Source organism: Zingiber officinale, chromosome 7B (assembly GCF_018446385.1).
Source record: "Zingiber officinale cultivar Zhangliang chromosome 7B, Zo_v1.1, whole genome shotgun sequence".
Classification (NCBI taxonomy): domain Eukaryota; kingdom Viridiplantae; phylum Streptophyta; class Magnoliopsida; order Zingiberales; family Zingiberaceae; genus Zingiber; species Zingiber officinale.
The window spans coordinates 45,591,430-45,615,409 of record NC_055999.1 but is presented as its reverse complement, the minus strand read 5'-3'; the positions used below and the strand labels follow the sequence as shown (position 1 = coordinate 45,615,409).

The window sequence follows — 23,980 nt, the reverse complement described above, 5'->3', positions numbered from 1 at the left end:
CAAGGAGGAGGAAGGGGGCGCCGACCACAAAGAAGGAGGAGGGGGGCGCCGACCACAAGGAGGAGGGGAAGAATTGTGCCGCCGGCCCTAAGCAAAGGTGGAGGAGGCTTGTGGGAAAAATTAAGTTTTGGGGGCACCACCTAATCCCTTTTATAAGCTTGCCGCCGACCCTAGGTAAGGAAGAGAAAAAAAAAAACCAAAACCAAACCGGATGGGTGGATGCGAGACTTTATATAGAGGCTACAACAGGGATCTAGAGGAGAAATTGGTTTAGGCCTCCTGATGGGCTTGGGCTTCCTGTGTTCGGCCTGAACACTCAACCCAAGTCCATCAATAATAACCCATACCACTAAAGGGTTATTATTGAACTACCGCACCAATCCCATATTATAACATGGGCTCCTACTTATCATGAGTGCGTTAATCTGCCCGTGTTTAAGATATTGTATGTTCGTTAATTAAATGAGTTAATGACAACTCAATTAATTAACATATGATTCCAAGAGTAGTACCACTCAACTTTATTATCATGTCGGACTAAGTCCACCTGCAGGGCTTACATGATAATCCTTATGAGCTCCTCAAGGGGGCATCATCAGCCTAAATAATTAGGACACAGTTTCCTTGTATAATCAACAACACATCATATAAACAATACTATTTCCCAACTCATTGGGCCTATTGATTTAACGAATAAATCTCACCCATTGATAAGTTAAAGAAATAAATACTAAGTATACATACTTGTTATTATATAGGGATTAAGAGGACGCACATCCAAATAACAGAGGTTCTGTTCTTTTATGTATTCAGTACAAATCGAACAACCTCAAACGGTTCTCCTCAATACACACATAGTGTACTAGTGTAATTTTATAGTCAAGACAGACTAATACCAAATTACACTACAACCGTTCTAATGGTTTGTCCCAATCCATCTTGGTTGTGAGCAACTATTTATAATTTATAAGGAACCGATAACATAATCTTCTGTGTGACACCACACACCATGTTATCTACAATATAAATTAAATGGACAACTGCATTGATATATATATAAATATAAAATGCAAACATTTGACCAAAGTGATTTTCATTTCAAAATATTTCAAAACAGATGTTCATACAAAAGCTAAGCTTATAGTATACATCCCAACAGTCGAGTATCTTGATTATCTCCTGCCGAGCCTCCCTGCTGGGCTTTTGCTGAACTTCTTCCAATGCTTGGGGTACTAGCTCCAGTCCTCCGAGAATCTCGACTGGCCATTCTGAAATTAAGAGACAATTTATTAGTCTTGAAAGTGAATCTGCTAATTGATTATCTCGGCATTCTATGTGTTCAAACTGGATGGAAATGCCAGTTCCAGTAATATAGTCTGTGAAGGCGAGCCACCGAACCCTAGAGGGTTTATTTGTAGCAGTCTTCCCGAAAAAGCTTATGATCGTCTGACAGTCAGTTCTAATAATCATCTCCTTATCTAAATAATATATTTTGAGAGCTTCGAGGGAGTCCATGATGACATATATCTCTGTGGTAGATTTAATAGGAGAGTATTTGCCACTCACGTATACGCACACCTTCTCTAAGGTTTTAGGGTCATATTTACACCTTTTCCATTTGCATACGCCTCCCCATCCTTCAAGGCATCCGTCTACTTCAAGTATTATAAAACAATTTTCAGGAGGCACTTCTAAATCTGACAGTTGTTTGACGGTCTCTTTAATTTTCTTTACTAAAGACCAATCCTGAAAATTCATCCTTTTGTCACCGATAGGGCTGGTTTTTGCGTAGAGAGGACTTAATAGTTTTTCAAGGTTACGGATGTAGTTTCTGGCATAATTAAGAATACCCAACCAGGAACGCATCCCCTGCTTTGTCATTAAATCTTCTTCCATGAAATCTGTGATTTTTGTAATAATGAGAGGCTGTAGCTTAATCTTTCGATTTCCTAGTACTGCACCTAGGAATTCTATTTCGGGAACAACAATTTTCATCTTAGTTGGGCTTAAAATAAGCCTATGATGTTGGCATATGTTGAGCATAATTCTGAGATGCTTTGAGTGCTCTTCTTCATTCCTGGAGAAGACTAAGATATCATCAATATAAACAGCAATAAAATCATCTGTCCCCTTGAAACAATTATCCATCTTCCTCTGGAATATTGCGGGTACATTTTTCAACCCAAATGACATAACAAGCCATTCATATAACCCATCAGGTACCCAGAAGGCCGTCCACTCAATGGATTCTGAGTGCATTGCCATTTGGCGAAACTCGTTTTTCAAATCAAATTTAGAGTAAATGGAGCTGCGACTTACCTTTTGAAGTATAGTATTTATACCTGGTAAGCTGTATTGATCTTTATTTGTAAGATCATTTAACCTCTTATAATTGAATATCATTCGTTCTTTTCCTTTTGTTTCCTTTCCTGTCTCAAGATCTACTGTTGTTCCTGAATTGACTATGATGTACTTGGCCGGATCACTCCAAGCTTTAATAGTGACTGTATATGCTTTGAAAATGCTTCCTTCTGCTTGGGTGTAAGATGCTTTAACGGCCTATCTTTGATGATAAAGTCTGGATTCTTAATATCCAGATAACATAAGATTTTATTCTTGGACCAGTGCTGAAGGGGGTTTTCCCCAATAAAACCTTGGTCCTTTAATTCTTTGAGTAATGACCCAAACTGTTCTGTAAAATTTTGAGAGGAGTTTCCAATCGAATAAGAAATAATTTCTTTGATTTGAATATACTTGTCTTCTTCAAGGTCCAATTCTTCAATTGCTGTTGCAGTATTAGTCGTGTGGAGTGTATTTATAATAGTTAAATTTTTATAAAAGGTAACTACATTACCTTCTATACGAACTCCGCCGTTCATGGATCGTATAAAATTACATCCTATAATCATCTAGATTTTGTCTTCTAATGTCATTGGAAAACTGTATGTATAAGGGATCCTGAAATTACCTATTATCATTCGCCCTTGTTTCATCTTGAACTTTGTCGTTTGTTGGGAATTTATACCACTAAAATGGACTATAAATGTATTTTCTTCAAGAGCCTTTTCAGGTATTGATCTCTGGTCCACGCAACCGGTTGTTGCTCCCGTGTCCAATATAGCCCGTAATAGAAATTTTGGAATTCCCGGAATATCTATCTCTACTTGGAGATTGTAAAGCATATTTTCAACAAGGCGTGGGCCTTGTCCTTCTGCTGCTGATATTTTTTCAGTTCTTTCTGTGTATAGCATATTTGCTGCTTCTTGTTCATCTTCAGAGCTTCTTTCTTTATTTAGGGTAATAAAGTCTTTTTCAAGCTCTTTTTCCATTAGAAGCCCTTTATAGAATGTGACCTCGTCTTGAAGTCTTTTGATTTCTACCTCACACCAGAGAATATACTTTTACTGTTCCTGTAGTAAACGGTTAGGAAAGAATGGAGTTGAAGAAGTTGGTGCTATAGGTACCTTTTTGTTAAAATAATATGGTCCGCATAAGTTACACGAGGTAACAAGGCATTTGGGGCAGTGAATTCTCGCCCGCTTAATAGTTTCCCTCATGCCTGTGCATTTTGTTGGCTATGGCGGGAAGATATCTTCATTAGACTGCCAGTCATGTTGGCATTGGAATTGCTCGTCTGTAACTTTTATCTTTTGTCGGTAGCCACCGTCAACCTGTCCTAACATATAGATATTTTCATTTATAGTTAGAATTTGGATAGACCTGATGAGATCACTATTATCTTCTTCTCCTTCAGAGATGCTAAATATAGCATCGCTTTGCTCTTCTCCTTCTTGGACGGACAAGATATCACAATCATCAGGGATTTCGAGTTGCTCAAACATGGCTACTCTTTTTGAACTTCTTTTGTCGTTGGGACTCCATGGCAAAATGACCCTCTTGGCCGCATAAATAATATTTGCATTTCTTATTTTTCAGAAGGTGCTTCCTCTTTTCTATGTGAGCGTGTGTATCATGAGGCTTACCTTTGTAGGTACGACCTCTTCGTACACTATATTTCTTCTGCCCTTGTCCCTTGTAGTACCTAGGGATGGGAATTTGACTGCAGAAAGATAAGTCCTTTAGTGATATTTTGAACGCAGCATCTTTGCATTCTTGCTCCAGAAATTTGTAAGCAAATAAGACTCTGGGGATTACACCTATAGTAAGTCCTGCATACTTTTCATCAAAGGCGGCCTTAATTCTTTTTCCAAGGTCACCTGGCATCTTAAACCAGAATTTCTCTGATAATTCTGGTCCTGTGTATAATCTCCCAGATTTTGATGCTAGCCTTATATAGTCATTCATATACTGAATAATATTCTTCATGTTGTCACAAGATAATTTTTCGAGGCTTCTATAAGCATCATCTTGTATTGCGGTGGCTCCTTGTGTTGGGTCTTCTGAAGAAAATACCCGACGCATTTGGGAAATTATGTTCCGAGTACCTCTTCTTCCTTCTCTTGCTTGTATTAGTGCAGCATATTCCTTAGGATACATCATGCGCTATTGGATCCAGACTAATTTTTCAATCTCACTTAAGAGATTTTCTATATATTCTATTTTGTCACTAGAGTCAGTAAACCCTTGGGCTGCCACATGATTTAGGGTTATTGACTCCCATCTTGAGAAAACATCATGGAAGAGGCCGAGCTGTTCAGGAATAACAAAGATAGCTCCCCCTTGTTGTTGGGCAGAGGGGAGCGTCCATAGTTTATTATTTACTCCTCCTCCTCGTAGCTTGGTATTAGTTTCTTTATGAAAGGTAGGCTGTATTGGCTGAGAAGTCCTTGGATCTTGGGATGCTGTTGGGTATCCAGGTGCCTTGACTCTCGGTGAGAAGAGGGTACTAGAGACTATGGTGTTGGTTGATGATTGTACTTCTTACGGTAAATTAAATACATTTTGTTTAATATAGAAATTTTTTAAAAAATTTTATTGTGAAATTTCTAATTCTACTTTTCCGTAATATTCAGTTATAAGATTACAAAAAATCTTATATGTTTGATCCTATCATCTAAAATAATATATATTCAAATAATATGGGGACATGTTTATGTTTTTAAAATTCCTTTGTATTACTCTAACAATCTCATGAAATAAGTTATCATATCTATGTTTTTAAATAAATCACATATTGTGTTTAATGCATGAAGTATTGAGTGTGAAGTTGAGATATACATAGCAAAGAATTGATTTATATAAGAATAAAAAATTTCTAAATGTTGCATGGACTTTAAGCATATATCTAATCATTATTTATTAATTAGTTAGCAGATAATCTTTTGTCCATGAATTTTTTTAATTGCTCCTTAAAATATGGCCGCTTTAAACATAAGGTAGATCTAATTCTATTTATGTGGTACATTAGTAGTATATTTTTATATTTAACATTCACTTCTATAATATTTTTTAAAGTTTTGTGTCCTAGAGAGTGACGAGGGGACAATCTTAATTGCACATCTAATTTGTGTAGCATTTTCATAAATTATTCGGAGCCTACCTTGTATACAAAGGTTCAAACTTGACAAACATAACAAATAAAAAAAAACTTACTTCTCATTATTTGACATTTCATTATAATTCATTTCTTTTATACCCTAACAATCATGATGAATGTGACTAATTATTGAGCAAAAATCAAATTGTTATAGCTAATTTTCATTTTTAGATATAATTATTATTTATCAAAAAATGCGACTATGTTTACAATTATTACTCTAAACATATGAAGTTAATGTTATATTATATCTATGGCATGTAAAAATATTAATTAGAATTTGTTATGCTTCGAGGAATATTTTTATTACATCGGAACACATTGTATTCCTCAAGACTTTTCCATAACGAGGCCGGAGATAAGTTCTTACAAAATATTCAAAGTCACCTAAGTCATCGACCAATGAAAATTGTGACTTGGACTTCACAATCAATTCTACGAGACCTCTCCTCGCTTCCTCATTTGAAAAATAAAGTTTGCAAGCTCACCACTGACAAGGGATAGCATCATCTGCGCAATAACTATCCTAGTGTTGTAAGATCTTATGCAACAAATAAAGTGGCTACTTCCAACTAAAGATTTATAAGTAAAAATCTTTTTACAACAATTTCTGCACTTGATTCTTTCTTCACCATCTTTAGAATGATGTCAAAATGGTTCACACAATCACACTTATTATGTCTTTTACAACTATGATTAATGTTACATAAAGACACACTTGTACCTTTTGTGCGAATGGTCTCATGCACATGCTCGACTCAATGCTTGCCACACTTCTTTGATATGATTGTGGTATGATGATGGGGAAGGTTGGGGGTGGGGTCAGCTATGTTTAACTTGTTGGTAATAGTAGTTTCTAACTTTGTCCCCAAGCTAAGATGAGTAGCAACTCCAGGTAAGGGGGAGCACTGATTCATGCAGTGTGTAGAGTTTATTAAATATCCCAAGGACAGAATATATACTAGGTTGAGATCTATTTCTTGTGATCCTAAAATGATTTAACATTTCCAGCACCAGAATTAGGACCAAAGGGTCTAGTCTTCCAAGATTAGCAGAAATTTTTATTGGTGATGAATTTTTTTATCACCATTATAACCATGTCCAAGACTTTCCATTGTATCCTATTATAAATTTTAAAATATTAATAATTACTTTATAATAACCCACGAGGAATTATGATGATCAAGGAGGGGGGTTAATATATAAAACAAATTATAAAATATTAAAACTATAGAGATTAGTGAAAAAATTAGAGACAATGCTGGTATTAAGAATGAGAGATGAGGGAATGACTTAAGATTATAAGAATGAGAGTTGCTCGAATGATGGATGAGTGGTGGGATTGGGGTACTTACAAGGAAATTTATGATTTTGTTGAATTTTTTCTAGTATGATAATTTTAGATTAAAGTTGACATTGAAATACCCGTAAACTAACCATTAGAATTGCCCTTTTATTAAATTTTCACATGTTGGGTCTCATTTGCGACCTATATTAGCTTGACACATGAGTCATACTCAGGTGGCACGGGGGTTGTGTTCGACACGATCTCATATTGAGTCTAACATTGCCATTCTCGAGCCATAGGTCAAGCCACCCTTGCTCAACTCGACCAACTAATTATGTTGATCTTGGCACAACTCGATGCAACTCCTATTGAGTCGTGCCAATCACTGCCTACGCTAGATTGAGATTGCTGGCTATGCTAGCTCGATACATGGGTCATGCGTACACATGGGCTGTACTTGAAATGAGTTCATACTGAGTCCAACACTGCCCATTCCCAAGCCATGTTTACTCGTGGGCCAAGCCACCCTTGTCTTGGCTTGACCCAAGGGCGTAGCTAGGGAAAAAAATTAATACAGTAAAAATAAATTTAAAAAAGGGTTTAGTTATAAATGTTAAAATTCTCTTTCACAAAAGCTCAATTAAAATCAAAAGTTGAACCATTTTCTCTCTCCGCCCTTTGTCTCTCTGTTGAAATTTTCACCTTTTTTTCTCTCTCCGCCGACACCTTTTCTCTCTGCCAAACCTTTTTTTCTCTCTCCTATCCGAACCTTTCTTTTCCTTCTCCTGTGTTTTCTTCTTCCACCTCTAATCCCTTTCCCTTTTTTCTCTTCTGTGTTCTTCTTCCTCCCCTAATCCCTTTCTTATTCTTTCTCTAACCCTAATTTTGCCTTCAAAATCCTCAGCCACACATTGCTGCTGATGCATTCTATGTTACTGTTGTCGCATGCTGCTGTTGACGCATGCCGACGCCGTTGTCGTTTGTTGCCAGCGCCGTTGTCGTTTGTTGCCAGCACCGCCGTCGTTGCTTCGCTGATACTCAACAACAAAGGCCTTTTGATTGAGGTGAAGTTTCTTGCTTGATCTCTTTTGATTACGGATTCAAGTGTTGGAAAAATATGTAGTGTTAATTTTTCATATATTCATATTTTTGTTTACTAGTTAAGTATATCAAGTGTTTACAAATATTGAGGTCTTCCGTGCATTTGGTGTTTGATTTGTTATATGAAGGTGATCAATTTCATTGATGATCGTTTGAAAATTTGATCAATCACATCATTTATTGCATGGATAGACTCATCATATAATATACACGAACATCTTATAATAACCACATGTAGATGGAAGGAATTGTCTTTAGGATAAAAAATTAAAATTGGATAGTTATATGACTAGAAAAGTATGTTAAACATTTGACTTAGTACCTCTATCAATATGTATGCAAAATAAGTGATCATTAACTCTCAAGTCAGTTTTACCAATTTCGTTTGTTATTTGTTTTTGAATTGTTGGAAAAAGATAGTCATTAAATTAGGTGATTATGTTTCTAAAATATTATGTTGATATAAATTAGGTGAAATAACAATGCATAGGTATTTTAAGAAAATATGAGATGAACTTACTTCAAATGCGGCATCTCCTCCTCCACCACGTCCTCCTCCTCCTCCTCTGCCCCCCTAATGAAAATCTTGGTTACGCCAAAGACCTGACCCAACCCCTATTAAGTCATTTCAAGCCCTGCCTAAATCGATCTAGGTCGTGGGCAACCTAGACCAATTGTCATCTCTAATTAATATCACAATATTATTAAGGATAAATTTTAAAATCTACTATAATCTTTGCAAATTGTCTTGTCTCATTGTTGTGTTGTTGAAAAGTATATTGTATTTTGCAAATTTAACAAAGTGTGCTCATGGATAGCGACATGGAAAAATATGTTATTCGCTCCTTACAACACTAATACACTAAGACACATATTCATGTTGACATCTATATGTGCACTTTGATGAGCTGACAAATTTTTACATGGGTGTGACACCAACTTTTTAACAATAATTAAACTAAATTTTAATTAAATGTGTTCAATTTTTTCACATTTTACAAATATTGTGCTAGATTTAAAAAATAAAATGCTGGGCTAGATTTGAGAAAATGTATAAAAGATACACTACATTTGTGCATTAATACTATTTGTTGAATACTTCTGAAGATTCCCTTGATTGTAGGGATTATGATTGATTTGAATTCCTTTGATTATTGAGATTGAGATTGATCTTAATTGTATTCCTTTGACGGTAGGGATTGAGATTGTTTTTTCTTCTCTCTTTATGTATATAAATACCTACATGTAAACATATTAATGATAAGATAGAGAAATTTTCTCTTTTCCACATGGTATCAGAGCTAGGTTGAAAGACACATTCTATTTTTTTCTACATTGTCGTTCCTTGCGCTGTAGCATCGCTCGACGCTGCCGCCATCCTCTTCTCTTCACGATTTGACGTTGGCGTTTTCCTACGTCGTGAGCACACCGTCCTTCGTCCTCTCCGTTCGGTGACGGAGAGAAGCTCGGGAGATCAACAGTTTAGCGACGGCAAGGAATATTCTTCCTGCAATTCCATCGTCCTCACCTATCTTCGAGCCTTTCTTCGCCGTGTGACCTCTTTCACCGAGCTGATCAATGGCTTTCTCCGGCACTCCAAAATCGGATATTTCAATCTTTACCAACCACATCACTGTACCACTCTCTTCCGAGCAATTGGATGGTAAGAACTACTCTTCTTGGGCCTCTCACGTTGAGTTTTGGCTTGTTGGACAAGGTTGTGAGACACATCTCACTCATACCGAAGAGGATGTCCAAGTTGTCGATTGTCCTCTATGGAAAAAGGTTGATGTGTTGCATTATCCGAGCCACCATCCATCCATCTCTTAGCGATGTCTTCCGCACTCACAAAACCTGAAACTTTGTTTGGACACGGGCTCAACAACTCTTTACAAACACCTCTTGGCGACTATATCAGGTTTGTGAAGATCTCATGACCATCCTCAGTGCCCATCAGGTTAAGGATTCAATGTCTACCTATCTAGGTTCAGTCTCTAGCCTTCTTTTTGTGACTTCAATGAACTACTTCCACACCACTCGTGTTGCGGAGATTGAAAATCGGAAGAAATTTTTTATGTCTCTGACTTTATATGGTCCACCCACAGATTATTCTCATGTTTGCAATTAGATCCTGGGCAGCCCCACAGAAGCTACGATGGACAGTACCTGGGCAACTCTCCTCCATGTCCCTACCAAAGTCTTGTCGTTGCCTCCTTTTGTTCCTATTGACTCGTCAGCTTTGGTCTCTCGAAACAACAACAGACCTCCACCTCGTAAGGGTGGCAAAGGACGTCCTTGGTGTGATCACTGCCACTGACCAGGACACACGATTGATAAGTGTTGGAGTCTCCATGGTCGACCTCCTCGCGTTGCTCAGATCGCTCAAAGTTCTGTCACTTCTTCAGCTTTCGTTGCACAATTGCCACTGGATCTGACCTCATCGCCTTCCTATGATGACTTTCTGATATGGTATGAGGATCATCAGGCTTTAGATTCCACTACCACCGTCGCATACACTGGTAATTCCTTTGCTGACATATCTCGCTCTTCGGGTCCTTGGGTTCTTGACTCCTAGGGCCACCGATCATATCACTGGTAATAGTTTTTTTTTCTCTCTCTACTTCCGGTTATTTACCCTTTGTCACCATGGCTAATGGTTCCTAAACTCAGTCCTAGGGTGTTGGTATTGTTCATCCTTCCCCGTCTCTTTCTATCCATAAATGTTCTTTATGTCCCTGGAGCTCCCTTTAATTTATTGTCCATAAGCCAACTTACTCGGGCCTTTGATTGTGTCATCTCTTTTACTAAAACTTCTGTTTCCTTACAAGATCGGAGTACGGTGAGGATGATTGGCTTCGGATGTGAGTCTATGGTTACGGGGAAGATGATTGCCTTCGGATGTGAGTCTCATGGCCTATACAGGCTTCAACAACCCTCTCTTGTTGGTTCGGCGACGACATCTCCACTTCTTATTCATGCTCAGTTGGGACATTCAGGTCTGGATAAGTTGCAACAATTATGTTCTAGTCTTTCTCACTTTGAGTCTCTATCTTGTGAGTCGTGTCAATTAGGAAAGTATGTTTGCAGTTCTTTTTCTCCTCGTACTATGAGTCGGGCTACACCCCCTTTTTCTTTGGTTCATTCTGATTTTAGGGTCTGTGTCGTATTTCTTCTACATTGGGATCACGATATTTTGTTACTTTTATAGACGATCTTTTCCCGTTGTACTTGGTTATATTTGATGAAGGATCGTTCAAAATTGTTTCCTATTTTTCAATTTTTTTCCATGAAATCAAAACTCAATTTGGTATTTCTCTTCGAACTTTGCAAAGTGATAATGCACGTGAGTATCTATCTACTCAGTTTCGTACCTTCTTGGCATCTGACGGTGTGTTGCATTCAAGGTTTGAAGTGCCGTTCCGTGCCGGGCATCTGACGGTGTGTTGCATTCAAGGTTTGAAGTGCCGTTCCGTGCCGGGCATCTGACGGTGTGTTGCATTCAAGGTTTGAAGTGCCGTTTCGTGCCGGGCATCTGACGGTGTGTTGCATTCAAGGTTTGAAGTGTCGTTCTGTGCCGCCCGGCACGGACGGTTTTTACCGTTCTGCCGGGCGGCCGAAATCGGCACGGGTGGCGTCCCCGTCTCGGCGGCGCCGGAGGAGACGCGGGACGCCTCCGGCGGCGTCCCGCGGCACATTCGGCAGCGAAGGCGTCGCGCGCGACGCCTTCTGCGGCGCCGAAATCGTCCGGCAAGGTGGCTGGACGCTTCCGGCGCCGCCGGAGGCGTCCGGCGACGCTTCCAGCGTTGCCGGACGCCCCCCGCGAGATCGCGATGATCGATCGCGGGCGGGCGCGATCTCGGGTACGCGTTTTTTTTTTTTCTTTCTGTTTTTAATAATTATTTATTTTATTTTATTAATTTAAACAATTCCTAAGGAGGATGGGTAGAAGATGTGTGATATTTCGAAGAGGCTTTTATAAACCTAGTTAAATTATCCTAATAAAATATATAAAAAAAATATATTTAAAATTAAAATAAATTAAATAAATTTTATTAATTAATATACTGATAATATTTTAAATTTCATTTAAAAATTTTAAAAAATATATAATAATTCTTATTTATATTCTAATATATTTTTATTATTTTAAATTTCATTTAAATTTTTTAAAAAATGTAAAAAAATTCTAAAAAAAATTAAAAAATTCTAAAAAAAATTAAAAAATTCTAATAAATTATATTTATATTCTGATTTTTTTATATTTTTTACTTGTTATTTTTTACTATTTAAAATATATATTATTTAATTAATAATTAATTAAATAAATAAATAGTTAATTTATATAATTATTATTAATATAAAATAATATCTTGTATTATTATTATTATTATTATTATTATTATTATAGATACTTCCATTTTAATTTGAATTATTGATATATCAATTCTATTTAAATAAAATTATTTTTAATTATTTTTTCTAACAATATTAAATTATTCAATAATTGAGAACTTATAATAAATCAATATACAACTTATTTTTATATACACAATAAACATATTTATCTTATCATTATTATAGATAAATAAAAAATACCGAAACTATATCGGCACGGCACGATACGATACCGAAACCGTATCGTTCCGGCCTGAGACCGAAACCTCGGCACGGGTTGAAATTTTAAACCATGGTTGCATTGGACATCTTGCCTTCATACCCCTCAACAAAATGAGGTTGCAGAACATAAGAATCGTTATCCCCTTGAGACCACTCAGTCTCTTCTTCTCCACTCTCACGTTCCTCATCAATTTTGGGGCGACGTTGTACTTACTACGTGTTATCTCATCAATCGCATGCCTTTCTCAACTCCAGGGTAAAATACCTCTTAATGTAATTTATCCTCATTAGTCTCTCATCCTTTACCACCTAGGGTCTTTGGTTTTATATGTTTTGCTCATGCTCTTGATCCTGACATTGACAAACTCTCTCCCCGGTCTCATAAGTGTGTCATTCTTGGATACCCCCGGTCTCAGAAAGGGTATAACTGTTATTCCCCTACTCTTCGTCGGTACTTTATCTTTGCTAATGTCACATTCTTTGATTCGGTTCCTTTTTTTGGGCCTCACGTATCTCCATCCGAGTTCTCTCCTCTGCCTGCACTAGTGACCGTCTTTTATCCTCCGGGGGCGTCTTTATCACCTCCAGCCCCATCTCCTCCTTTGCAGGTTTATCGGCGTCGTCCTCACCCTCTTTTGCCTTCGCCCATCACTGACACTGCAATAGACACACCTTTGGAGCCGAGTCCTTCGCCTCTTCCTCCGGTCCCGTCTCCTGAGTCTGATATTCCCATTGCACTTCGGAAAGGTATGCGTTCCACTCGTAATCCTTCTCCTCATTATGTTTCCTTGAGTTATCATCATCTTTTTACTTCCTACATTTCTTATCTTTCTTCCTTGTCGTCTGTCTCTCTTCCAAAGACTGAAGGTGATGCCTTTGCCCATCTAGGATGGAAACAGGCTATGCTCGATGAAATGTGTGCCTTGCAGCGCAGTGGGATTTGGGATCTCGTTCCTCTAGCACCTGGGAAGTCAGTTGTTGGTTGTCGATGGGTGTATATGGTGAAAGTTGGTCCAGACGGCACAGTTGATCGACTTAAGGCTCGCCTCGTCGTTAGAGGCTATACTCAGATCTTCGGATTGAATTATGGGGATACTTTTTCTCCTGTTGCTAAGATGTCTTCTGCGCATTTTCCTGTCCATTGCTGCCATTCGACATTTGCCTCTTTATTAGTTGGGCATCAAAAATGCATTCTTACATGGTGACTTGCTCGAGGAGGTCTACATGGAGCAACCTCCGTATTTTGTTGCTCAGGGAGAGTCTTCTGGTCTTGTGTGTCGCATGCGGAAATCTTTATATGGCCTCAGGCAGTCACTCAGGGCATGGTTCGGTAGATTTAGTACTGTAATTCAACAGTTTTGCATGACTCGGAGCGAGGCTGGTCATTCTATCTTTTATCATCACTCATCTACTGGTTGCATCTACTTAGTGATTTATGTTGATAATATCGTCATCATAGGTAGTGATCATCTCGGGATTTCACAAGTAAAACATCTTTTTAAACATTTCAAAAGATCTGGGCAAACTCAAATATTTCTTGGGGATAGAAGTAGCACAGTCTAAAGATGGGATCATCATATCCCAAAGGAAGTATGCAATGGATATTCTGGAAGAAACAAGAATGTTAAACTCAAAGACGGTTAACAACCCCATGGATCCTAATGTTAATCTCCTGCCAAATCAGGGGGAGCCTCTTCCAGATCTTGAACAATACATACGATTAGTAGGGAAACTAAGCTACCTTACTGTTACTCGTCCGAATATCTCGTTTGCAACAAGTGTAGTAAGTCAGTTTCTTAACTCTCCATGCAAGGAACATTGGGATGTTGTGACTCGCATTATTCGATATATCAGAGGTGCACCAGGAAAGAGTCTTTTGTATGAAGACAAATGACATACTCGAGTTGTAGGATATTCTGATGCAGATTGGATCTTCCACTGATAGAAGATCCACTTCTAGACTTTGTATATTTATCGGAGATAACCTTGTTTCTTGGAAAAGAATAAAGCAGAATGTTATGGCAAGATCCAATGTAGAAGTAGAGTATCGAGCTATGGTCATAGCTAGTCAAGAACTTATATAGCTAAAATAGTTGCTTCAGGGACTAAGGTTTGGAGAGGTTATACAAATATCATTTATACGTGACAACTAGGCCACCATGCATATCGCCTCGAACCTAATTTTCATGAGAGGACAAAGTATATTGAAGTTGACTGTCACTTTGAAAGTCATATCTAGAGAAATATCTACTAGCTTTGTCAATTCACATGATCAACTAGCAGATATATTCACTAAGTCACTAAGAGATCCTCGAATTGACTACATATGTAACAAGCTTGGTGTATATGATCTATATTCTCCAGCTTGAGGGGGAGTGTTGAATATTTCTGAAGATTCCCTTGATTGTAGGGATTATGATTGATTTGGATTATCTTGATTATTGGGATTGTGATTGATTTTTCTTTTCTCTCCTTATGTATATAAATACCTACATGTAAACATATTAATGATAAGATAGAGAGAGCTTTTCTCTTTGCCACTCTATTGTTAGTACCATCACAACAATAATAGTAATTGTCGTATATTTCTATAACTATTATTCTAACAATGTTTTGTAACTATTTGATAATTTAAATTATACTTAGGTTTCTTATTCTTTTTCACTTCTTTGGAAATAGAGATGAGCACTAAAAGTAGCTTATATCTGTTCTGTTCTTTGGTTATATTTCATTTTTTCATATTCTCATATATAGAAATTCATTTCAAAGAAGTGCAATTGCCAAATGCGTTTTCTCAATTTATTCTCTTTTTTTAATCTGAAAAGTTGAAGTTGGGTGAAAATGCTTCAATGTAACATCCTAAAAGGTCTAAATGTAACTAGGAATGATTTAACAACAATAAATAAAAGATTGAAGGAATAATTAAGTTAGAAGGATAGCAAATTTATGTACGTAATAATTCTAAATATTTTGAAGTTATTATTTAACAAGGACATTCTTGCTATCATTTAACCATAAGCAATTAGATATTAGAGATAGGACAAAGACCAGCGAACCCAAATTACTAATAGAAATGTAAATGTTGAGATTAACATCTTTGCTTTTTTGGTGATAGTTGTTCTGTTTTTAGTAATTAGGAATATTCTGGATAATTATAAAACGGGATAAAATATATGAAGGTGATTAGCCAAAAAAGATAATTGTGAGGTCAAAAAAGTACCCTCGCTGGGATTTAAGAATTTAGGGTGTCACAAATAGAATGTGATTCATCCTATGAGATAAAAGCTTTATTATTTGTGACTTTTAGTACTTCGGACAATGTCTAAATATATTTAGAGTACCTTCAATTAAGGAGTAGAAGTAATTGCCACTCATGATTGTTTTATTATGAAATTTGATACATGCATTGTAAATTTTATAACACAGGCATGAGAAGTATCATTAGGGTTGAAGTTGATGATTGAGTCAAATAAACGCTTGACGACATCACTAAAGACTAAGCGGATTTCTAGATTTGAGCTTGGGTAGTGGTCGGAGATGTGCTAATGAGCTAGATACTATGATATGAGGTTAACATGTGCAGTGATTCTCAAGACATGCTCATGAGTTCAATTTAAGGGAAAGTGTGTAGTTGACATGCCACATTCCTCAAAACTTAAATGTGTGTATTTTGGTCATATTGGCATATTGATGTCAATTTTTGTGTAGACATAATGCCAAGATTAAGATTTTGGTTTGATGTTTATCAAGTAAAATTTTGACTTGAATAGAGGTTGTAATGATGCACTCAAAGGTTGTTGAAGTCGCCAAGATTATGGTTATTTTGGCATGTTGACATCATATTTTATAGATGTCGAGCCAAGACCTTTAAATTTAGAATTTAGTCTATCATTATAGTGGTTAGGGGCAATTTCCTCCGAACCCAATGGAACTATCGATATCCGATATCCAATCCGAATACTCGATTAAATAATATATATACATACATATATTAAAGATATTTTTTTTCCAAAATCCACTAACTATTTTTGTTGATATTAGGAGTAGGTTATATAGATATTTAATTCATTTTTTTAATTTTATATATATGTGTGTATATATATTTAATATGATGTTAATTCTAATATGCTTTTGTTGAATGATGATAGTTCGATGAAAGAAGCAAAATTATTAGTATCGAAGATATACTATATCTTGTAATGGGTATGGGTATAGGGATGAATATCCTATCTCCGATGGGTATAAGAATGGAGGATAAAGAATCTGACCGAATCCGACCCATTGTTATCCCTAATAGTGGTCTTGAAATGTGTTTCATGACACAAATAGGGGTTGAATGTAAATCTGATCATGGTTACATGGTTCAATTTATGGTTCGTGACGTTTCAAGGATATTATTTATTTATTTTTATTTTAAAAATTTATAAATTTGGAAAAATAAAAAAAATAAAAAAATAAAAAAATAAAAAAGGGCTTTAACTTATTTAAGTTGTGTATTTTGCTTACCATTTTACCCTTATTATCTTAGGAAGTATTGTTGTTTACTCACTTTCATTTCCTGTTCCTGTAATGGTAGCTCCTTTAGTATCAAAATCATCTACCTCATCCTTCGAAAGTTGCATTCCTTGTATTTTTTTATCACTCTCGTCCAATCATATTGATTAATTTGTGCTTCCAAAGAGTACGAAGACTAGATCATCTTTCATCTATGATATTGCTTTCAAAATGATATGTCTATTCTACAACAATGGTTGACACTAGATAAGTTAGAATTTTCTTTGCTATGATACAGAGGATGAAATAGCTTTGAGTCTTTGGCGACAACCATCATGAAATATCAAAATCTAGTTTGCTATTTGTTTCACTAATTAAAAGAAGTCGTAAAATAATTTTCAAGTTCATGTCTGGAACTTGAGGATCCTGGTGGATGTTTCATTTGTTCTCATAATAAGAGTTATGGTTTTGTGAGTTTTAAATTACTAGTACTACTAATAATCTATGTTTCAGGCACATTACATTCTAATCCTTATTTTCAAATATAATCTTTATAAATATTATATAAATTATGTACAATAAAAGTAAGATGAGGAGAAGAATAATCTTTAAATGGAATTAAAGCACCATAATACATAACTAATATTTCATGGAAAACATTTAATTTAAGTCTAAGACCTAAAACAAATGCAACTAAATACATATTAGGAATATAATAAAAATATTTTTCTCATTTTGCCTTATTGCTAACACGTAAGGGGATAAAAATTCATTTATAATGTATTTATTTAAAATTAAAGCTATATTACAAAAATTATGAGTAGGATAATAAATAAACACTGGATAGTTGTTTAGTTGTATCATTAACTACTTGTACAATTTTATAAATACTACTGCATATATTTTATTGGTGTGAAAATAAATGTGCATTAGTATTATTAGCATTTTGTGTAAAAAAATGAACATAATACTTCTCTATATTGAAATGAATCTAGTAATACTTTATACGTTGAATTCCAACGTGTTAGTATATTATATGGAAATTTTTTAGGTCTCATTCAATTAATTTTATAAAATCTATCTTATTGTTTCATCATATTAGAATGTGATCACAAATAAGAAAATAATAATTTTAATTGATCTAATTTAATTTTTTGTAGTTTTTAATCCTTCTTGGACGTATAAATTTAAAACACAACATACACACCGAATATGGCAAAATAAACCACCAATAGCAGATTAACATATAATTTTAAGTTCCTTAATACTTGTAGTACTAGAACTAGTATTATCAAATGAGATTAAAGGTATTTTAGAAGTTAATCGATATTTTTCTAAAATTAAACACATTAATTAAGATATGTTGTGGGCAGTGTGTGCTTCATCACATACTCAATATGCTAATAAATGTTTTTGGATTGACCAAGAGTTATTAATTTAATGGCAAGTCATACTCATATATTAATGAGTTTGCTAATGGCCACTCCAAATATTAGAACATAAAGATACGTTATTATTTAATTTACTAAATTATTTAATTAAATCTTTTTTTTATCTTGTCTCACTAATTTTTTAATTGTACGAGCGAGTGTGGCTTGGGAAACACGTTTAGTAGCTAGGTCAAAACTAAAAGAAAGATATTTGACCGAAATAAATCTAGCTAATGTTTCTCATAATTTAATGTCAGAATATTTAAATGAACTAGAATTGGTACCTCTATTAGTTGATGAAAATCTGGACAGTTATATTTGAGAATGATTGACTCCAAACTCAATCAACTGCTTTGTTTCAACGTGCTACTTTAATAACCCATAACCGCCACCCGATTGAAATTTGTAAGAGGCTAACCTTAGAAGTTTTATTATTTTTTTTTTTGCATCTCAATTGTCGAAAATGACTCTAGTTCATCATCGGAAGTTCAATATCGTCGAGATCCAAATTCAGAATTGTTATTTCCTTGCCCTTCTGAGACCGAGATGAACTTCCTTCTATTTGAATTGAAGAATTAAAGTTGAAAACAATCGATATTTCAAAATCGAGAGTCAAAAGTAGAGAATTTGATGTAAAAACAATAAAATAGAGTAGCCTATTGATGAAGTTTGGGAATAACAGTCAATTAATCATATCCATTGAAAAAACATAATCTGAACCGTTTAAAACAACATGTAATTGTCGGAATCATTGGTTAACCGACCGTTTCAATGGTTGGAGCTACTAGTTCCAACAATTATCAAAACCCGCTTGAACCAATGGTTTGAACTGACAATTCACATATAATTTTGGCTCTGTTACCGTTCCGACCTATCTAACCCAGTTAATGAGTAACCGACTCGTCTAACAGGTAATCTACCCATTGACCAGGTTAAGGTTCGGGCTAGGGTTGGCTCAAACACAACCTGTGGTTGGGTCTAGTCGAACACCATTTTGTAATGTCATTATGCTAGCAGAAATTTAGCTTATGTTTGATAAGATTTGATGTATTTGGACATTTAGGTGCCATCACAAACTTTGAAGCTATATTTGTATATTTGAGCATTATGGGAGAGGTTTCGGAGCTTGATTCAGAGTATAAAACTTTGACTCTCACCAAATAATGAAGCAAGGGCAGTTTGGTAATTTTGAACTGATCGAGTTGACTCAGGCAACATGAGCCAAAATTTGTTTTTAACTATGGATAAGTGCATTTGAAGTCCATCCTTATTTTAGTTAATCTTTAGTGGATGTTGTTATAAGGGGAGGATTGGCGTAACAGTAAAGTTGTTGCTTTGTGACCAAAAGGTCACGGGTTCGGATCTTGGAAACAACCTCTTGCAAAAAGCAGGATAAGGCTGCGTACAATGTATCTTCCCCGGGACCCCGCATAGTGGGAGTTTCGTGCACCGGGCTACCCTTTTTTTTCTAGTGGATGTTGTTTTGGTTGAATTTTGAAGATGTCATAACTTAGAGGTTGTTTTAGAGTATTCCTCTCTCCTTGATCATTCTTGCTTTATTTCCTCATAGTCATGGATGATTGATGACTCATGCCCTTGGTAATCTTGTCGCTTACCATTAGTTTCTAGTGTATGGTAGCTTTTTGATTGTTGCATTGTATGACACTCAACCTTCGTGTCTCTTTTGAGTTATTGGGTCGAAGCCGTTATCTGTGTTACTTTAGGATTGTCACCTTTAATGGCTTTTTGCCCTTGGCGGCCCTTTCTGGTTAATAGGCCAAAGAACATTTTCCTTCAGATTGTCACCTTGGATGGCTCCCAGCTCTTGGTTGCTCTTTTAGCTGCCGGGTAGGACCTGATGTCGCCTTAAGGTCTTCTTCCTCAAGCCTCCCTTCCTCTCTTTGCTTGTTCTTACCTTGAAGATTCTTCTTGAGCCTTAGGAAGCTTCCTTCTTTGTTGTAGAGTTTTGGGTGGATTTTGGCAAGGTATTGGTACTCCTCTTTCGTTATTGTTCTTCATGAAGGTTTGTTTTTGGAGGAGTCTTCCAGGATTAGATTTATTGACAACCTTGGTGCTTGGTTTGGTGCCTCCTTTTCTTTTCTTCATGAAGAGGCTTAAATATTTTTACATGACTTTGGCATGGTGCCATCCCTTCTTTCCTTCATCTGATCCCATGAACTCTTTTTATAGAGTCTCAATCTATAATTTCCTCTCTTAACTAAGGGATGTGAATTGATGAAAATATTTATTTCCTTATTTTGTCTCCTTGACATGGGCGATCGGAGATTATAATCTCATCATCATAGGAATTACAAATTTAGAGAATTTCTCCTTATTTTGTTGTAGCAATCAACCTCTAAAATTGTGTGCATCCAACTTTTGCATATATTTATATTAATTGATTAAGGTTCTTTCCTAATCTTTTTGATATATACTTGATGCTTTTGGTTCGTGTATGGTGGTGTTTGATTCTTCAAGATGCATATCCAATATACTTTGTGATGGTTATACATGAAATTAACTAGAACTAATCCAACCGATGTTAACTTTTAATTAGTTGACTCGATCCACCCATCTTGTATTGGTCCCATAGGATCTTGAGCCAATGTTTTTTTTCTTCGTTTTTTCAATTTACATGTGTACATAATTTGTTGGAAATCATGACGGTCCAAAAAAAAGAAAATTTAACCTCAACAATAATCAACATGTTATATTGTTGAATTGAATCAATCAGAGTTAAAGGAGTAATACGACAATAATCAATATGTTAAATAGTTGAATTGAATCAATTATATTAGAGTTAAATATATGAGTTAGAAGTATCAAATAATTTCATATTAATTAGAAGTGATTCAAATAGTTGGGACAAATATGAGATGATGATGATGAAACATAATCGATCTAAATCACCCAAGAATTCATAGGCAGAATGCAATTCATGTAGCTTTACTCAAAGAGTTGGGATATATACAAGTGCTTCTTAAGAATTAATTAATGCCATTGTATCTTTATTTATAACAGTAAGATTTTCCATTCTTAACTGGTTTCTGAGTTGAACCTTTTCCTTTGTCAATACTGAATAGTTTATCCAATCGATCTTACTAATTTATTCCACTCTCAAAATTCTGATCCTTGCATATATTTTTCTACAAGGCAACCTTAGACACTTTGAATATTCTTTTAAAGAATTCAATAATCTACTGATTGCCTCTTTATACTGTTGCTTCTGGTGCTAGGTTAGCATCAATATCAAAATAACCGCTGGAACACCAGCCAAAATTGTGGTTCTTCAGGAAGTTCTTAATAATAAACCTGCCTGGCTTATCCTTGATAGGTACTGTTCTTCTGCTTCTGATTGTTTTGATTCTAAATTTTGTTGTGCCATGGTACCAATAGGGAGTTTATGGATCTGGTTTACTATGAATAGCTACTACTAAGTACAGAAGTTCTCTATTGAGCCAAAATCTGATTCTAATTTGTAAATGCACGTTAGACCAAGTCCTCCACATTTTACTTCAACAATAGCCAAGTTGTTTTAGACAGAAAAGTCTTTGATCCATGTGCGTGCACTTCTGACAATTGATTTCATCTAAAAATATAGCAAACTTAATGGTATATATATATATATATGTGTGTGTGTGTGTGTGTGATGCTTTTAAATTTTTAGATGTGATTTCATTTATAGATGAGGTTTTCATGTTCATGTTCATGAAGCTTACATAAAAATGTGTGGAATTCAGATAGCTCTTTAATTGCTTTTGTTAAGAATAATCCATTTCACATTCTTGTTTGTGTATTCAATTAAAACACATTAATTGCAAAATGTTTATCTGCTTCAACAATCATAAATAAATATTGAATATGGACATTTCTACCTCAACAACATCCCCTTCATTCCCTGCATCCTCAGTCTCCTCAGAATCCTCTTGTAGCAGAAGCCGACGGCGAGTACCTGAGAATAGGTCAGCAATGGTGAGAATAAAGAGAGAAGAGGAGGAAGAGAGAGAGACCAAGGGAAAAGAAAGAGTACTTGAAAATTTTGAAAGAAGAGTACCATGGAGGGAGAGTGGAAAGAGCGGTGGGTGACTAGCAAGGGGTATGTGTCAATTGACAAGTGAAAGGAATAGGAGGAGAGGAGTATGTGGAAAGCAAGAGAGGGGATTTAAAATTGATTTTTAACCTACTAAAGTTACTGCTAACCCATCAACCCCACCTAGTGGGATAAGACTTGGTTGCTGGTTTAATTAGTCATCTAAAAACTTTTTGAAAATAATTAAAATATAAAAATTTAAATAGGATAAAATTTGATATTTAACATCAATGAAGTTTTTTCCCTTCATATTCTAACTTTTTTGAGGCCGGTAGAGATGAGAGATTTGTGCAAGCAAACAATGGGAAAACTAGGGTTTAGTTAGATCGTCTTGAGCTTATTCTCCTCTTTTGAATCTTCTCTCTGATTTGATTAGGATTAGACACATCGATTTGATTAAGTTAAAAAAAGTAATTTATCTATTTTTCTTTTAGTAATTTTAAATTATTTCAATAGAATATCAATGAAGATAAATGATTATTGCAATCAGGGGTTGAAATGTAGTTTCGTGCCGCCCGACACGGATGATTTTTATCGTTCCGTCGGGCGGCCGAAACCGGCACGGGAGGCGTCCTTGTCTCATTAGCGCCGGAGGAGACGCGGGACGCTTCCGGCGGCGTCCCGGGACGCTTCCGGCGGCGTCCCGTGACGCCTTCGGCGGCGTCCCATGACGCCTTTGGCACCGAAGGTGTCATGTGCGACACCTTCTGCAGCACCGAAGGCGTCATGCGCGACGCCTTCTGCGGCGCTGAAAGAGTCCGGCAGGGTCGTCGGATGCTTTCGACGACCCTTCCGACGCCGTTGGAGGTGTCCGACGACGCTTCCAGGGCCGCCGGACGCCCCCCGCGGGATCGTGGGCGATCTGATCTCGCGTACGCAGGTACGCTATTTTTTTATTTTTTAATAATTATTTATTTTATTTAATTAATTTAAACAATTCCTAAGGAGGATATGTGATATTTAGAAGAGGTTTTTATAAACCTTAATTAAATTGTCCTACTAAAATATATAAAAATATATATTTAAAATTAAAATAAATTTTATTAATTAATATTCTGAAAAAAATAATGTTTTAAATTTCATTTAAAAATTTAAAAAATGTATAATAATTCTTATTTATATTCTAATATATTTTTTATTATTTTAAATTTCATATACATTTTTAAAAAAATTCTAAAAAATTATAATAAATTATATTTATATTCTTATATATATTTTTTTAATTTTTTAAAATTTTTTTACTTGATATTTTTTACTATTTAAAATATATATTATTTAATTAATAATTAATTAAATGAATAAATAGTTAATTTATATAATTATTATTAATATAAAGTAATATCTTGTATTAATTTATATACTTATTATTATTATTATAGATACTTCCATTTTAATTTGAATTATTGATATATCAATTCTATTTAAATAAAACTATTTTTAATTATTTTTTCTACACAATATTA

The 23,980-nt window shown here is 35.5% G+C and overlaps 1 protein-coding gene across 2 annotated transcripts in view; it reads left to right on the top strand.

The window, feature by feature from the left end:
* Positions 1-23,980, top strand: part of LOC122005721 (receptor-like cytosolic serine/threonine-protein kinase RBK1) — a 54,826-nt gene that overhangs the window by 19,520 nt on the left and 11,326 nt on the right. For both annotated transcript variants that reach the window (XM_042560864.1, XM_042560865.1), the window contains exon 3: positions 21,664-21,761. In XM_042560864.1, the coding sequence (XP_042416798.1) occupies positions 21,664-21,761 (98 nt within the window). The remainder of the gene's footprint in view (positions 1-21,663; positions 21,762-23,980) is intronic.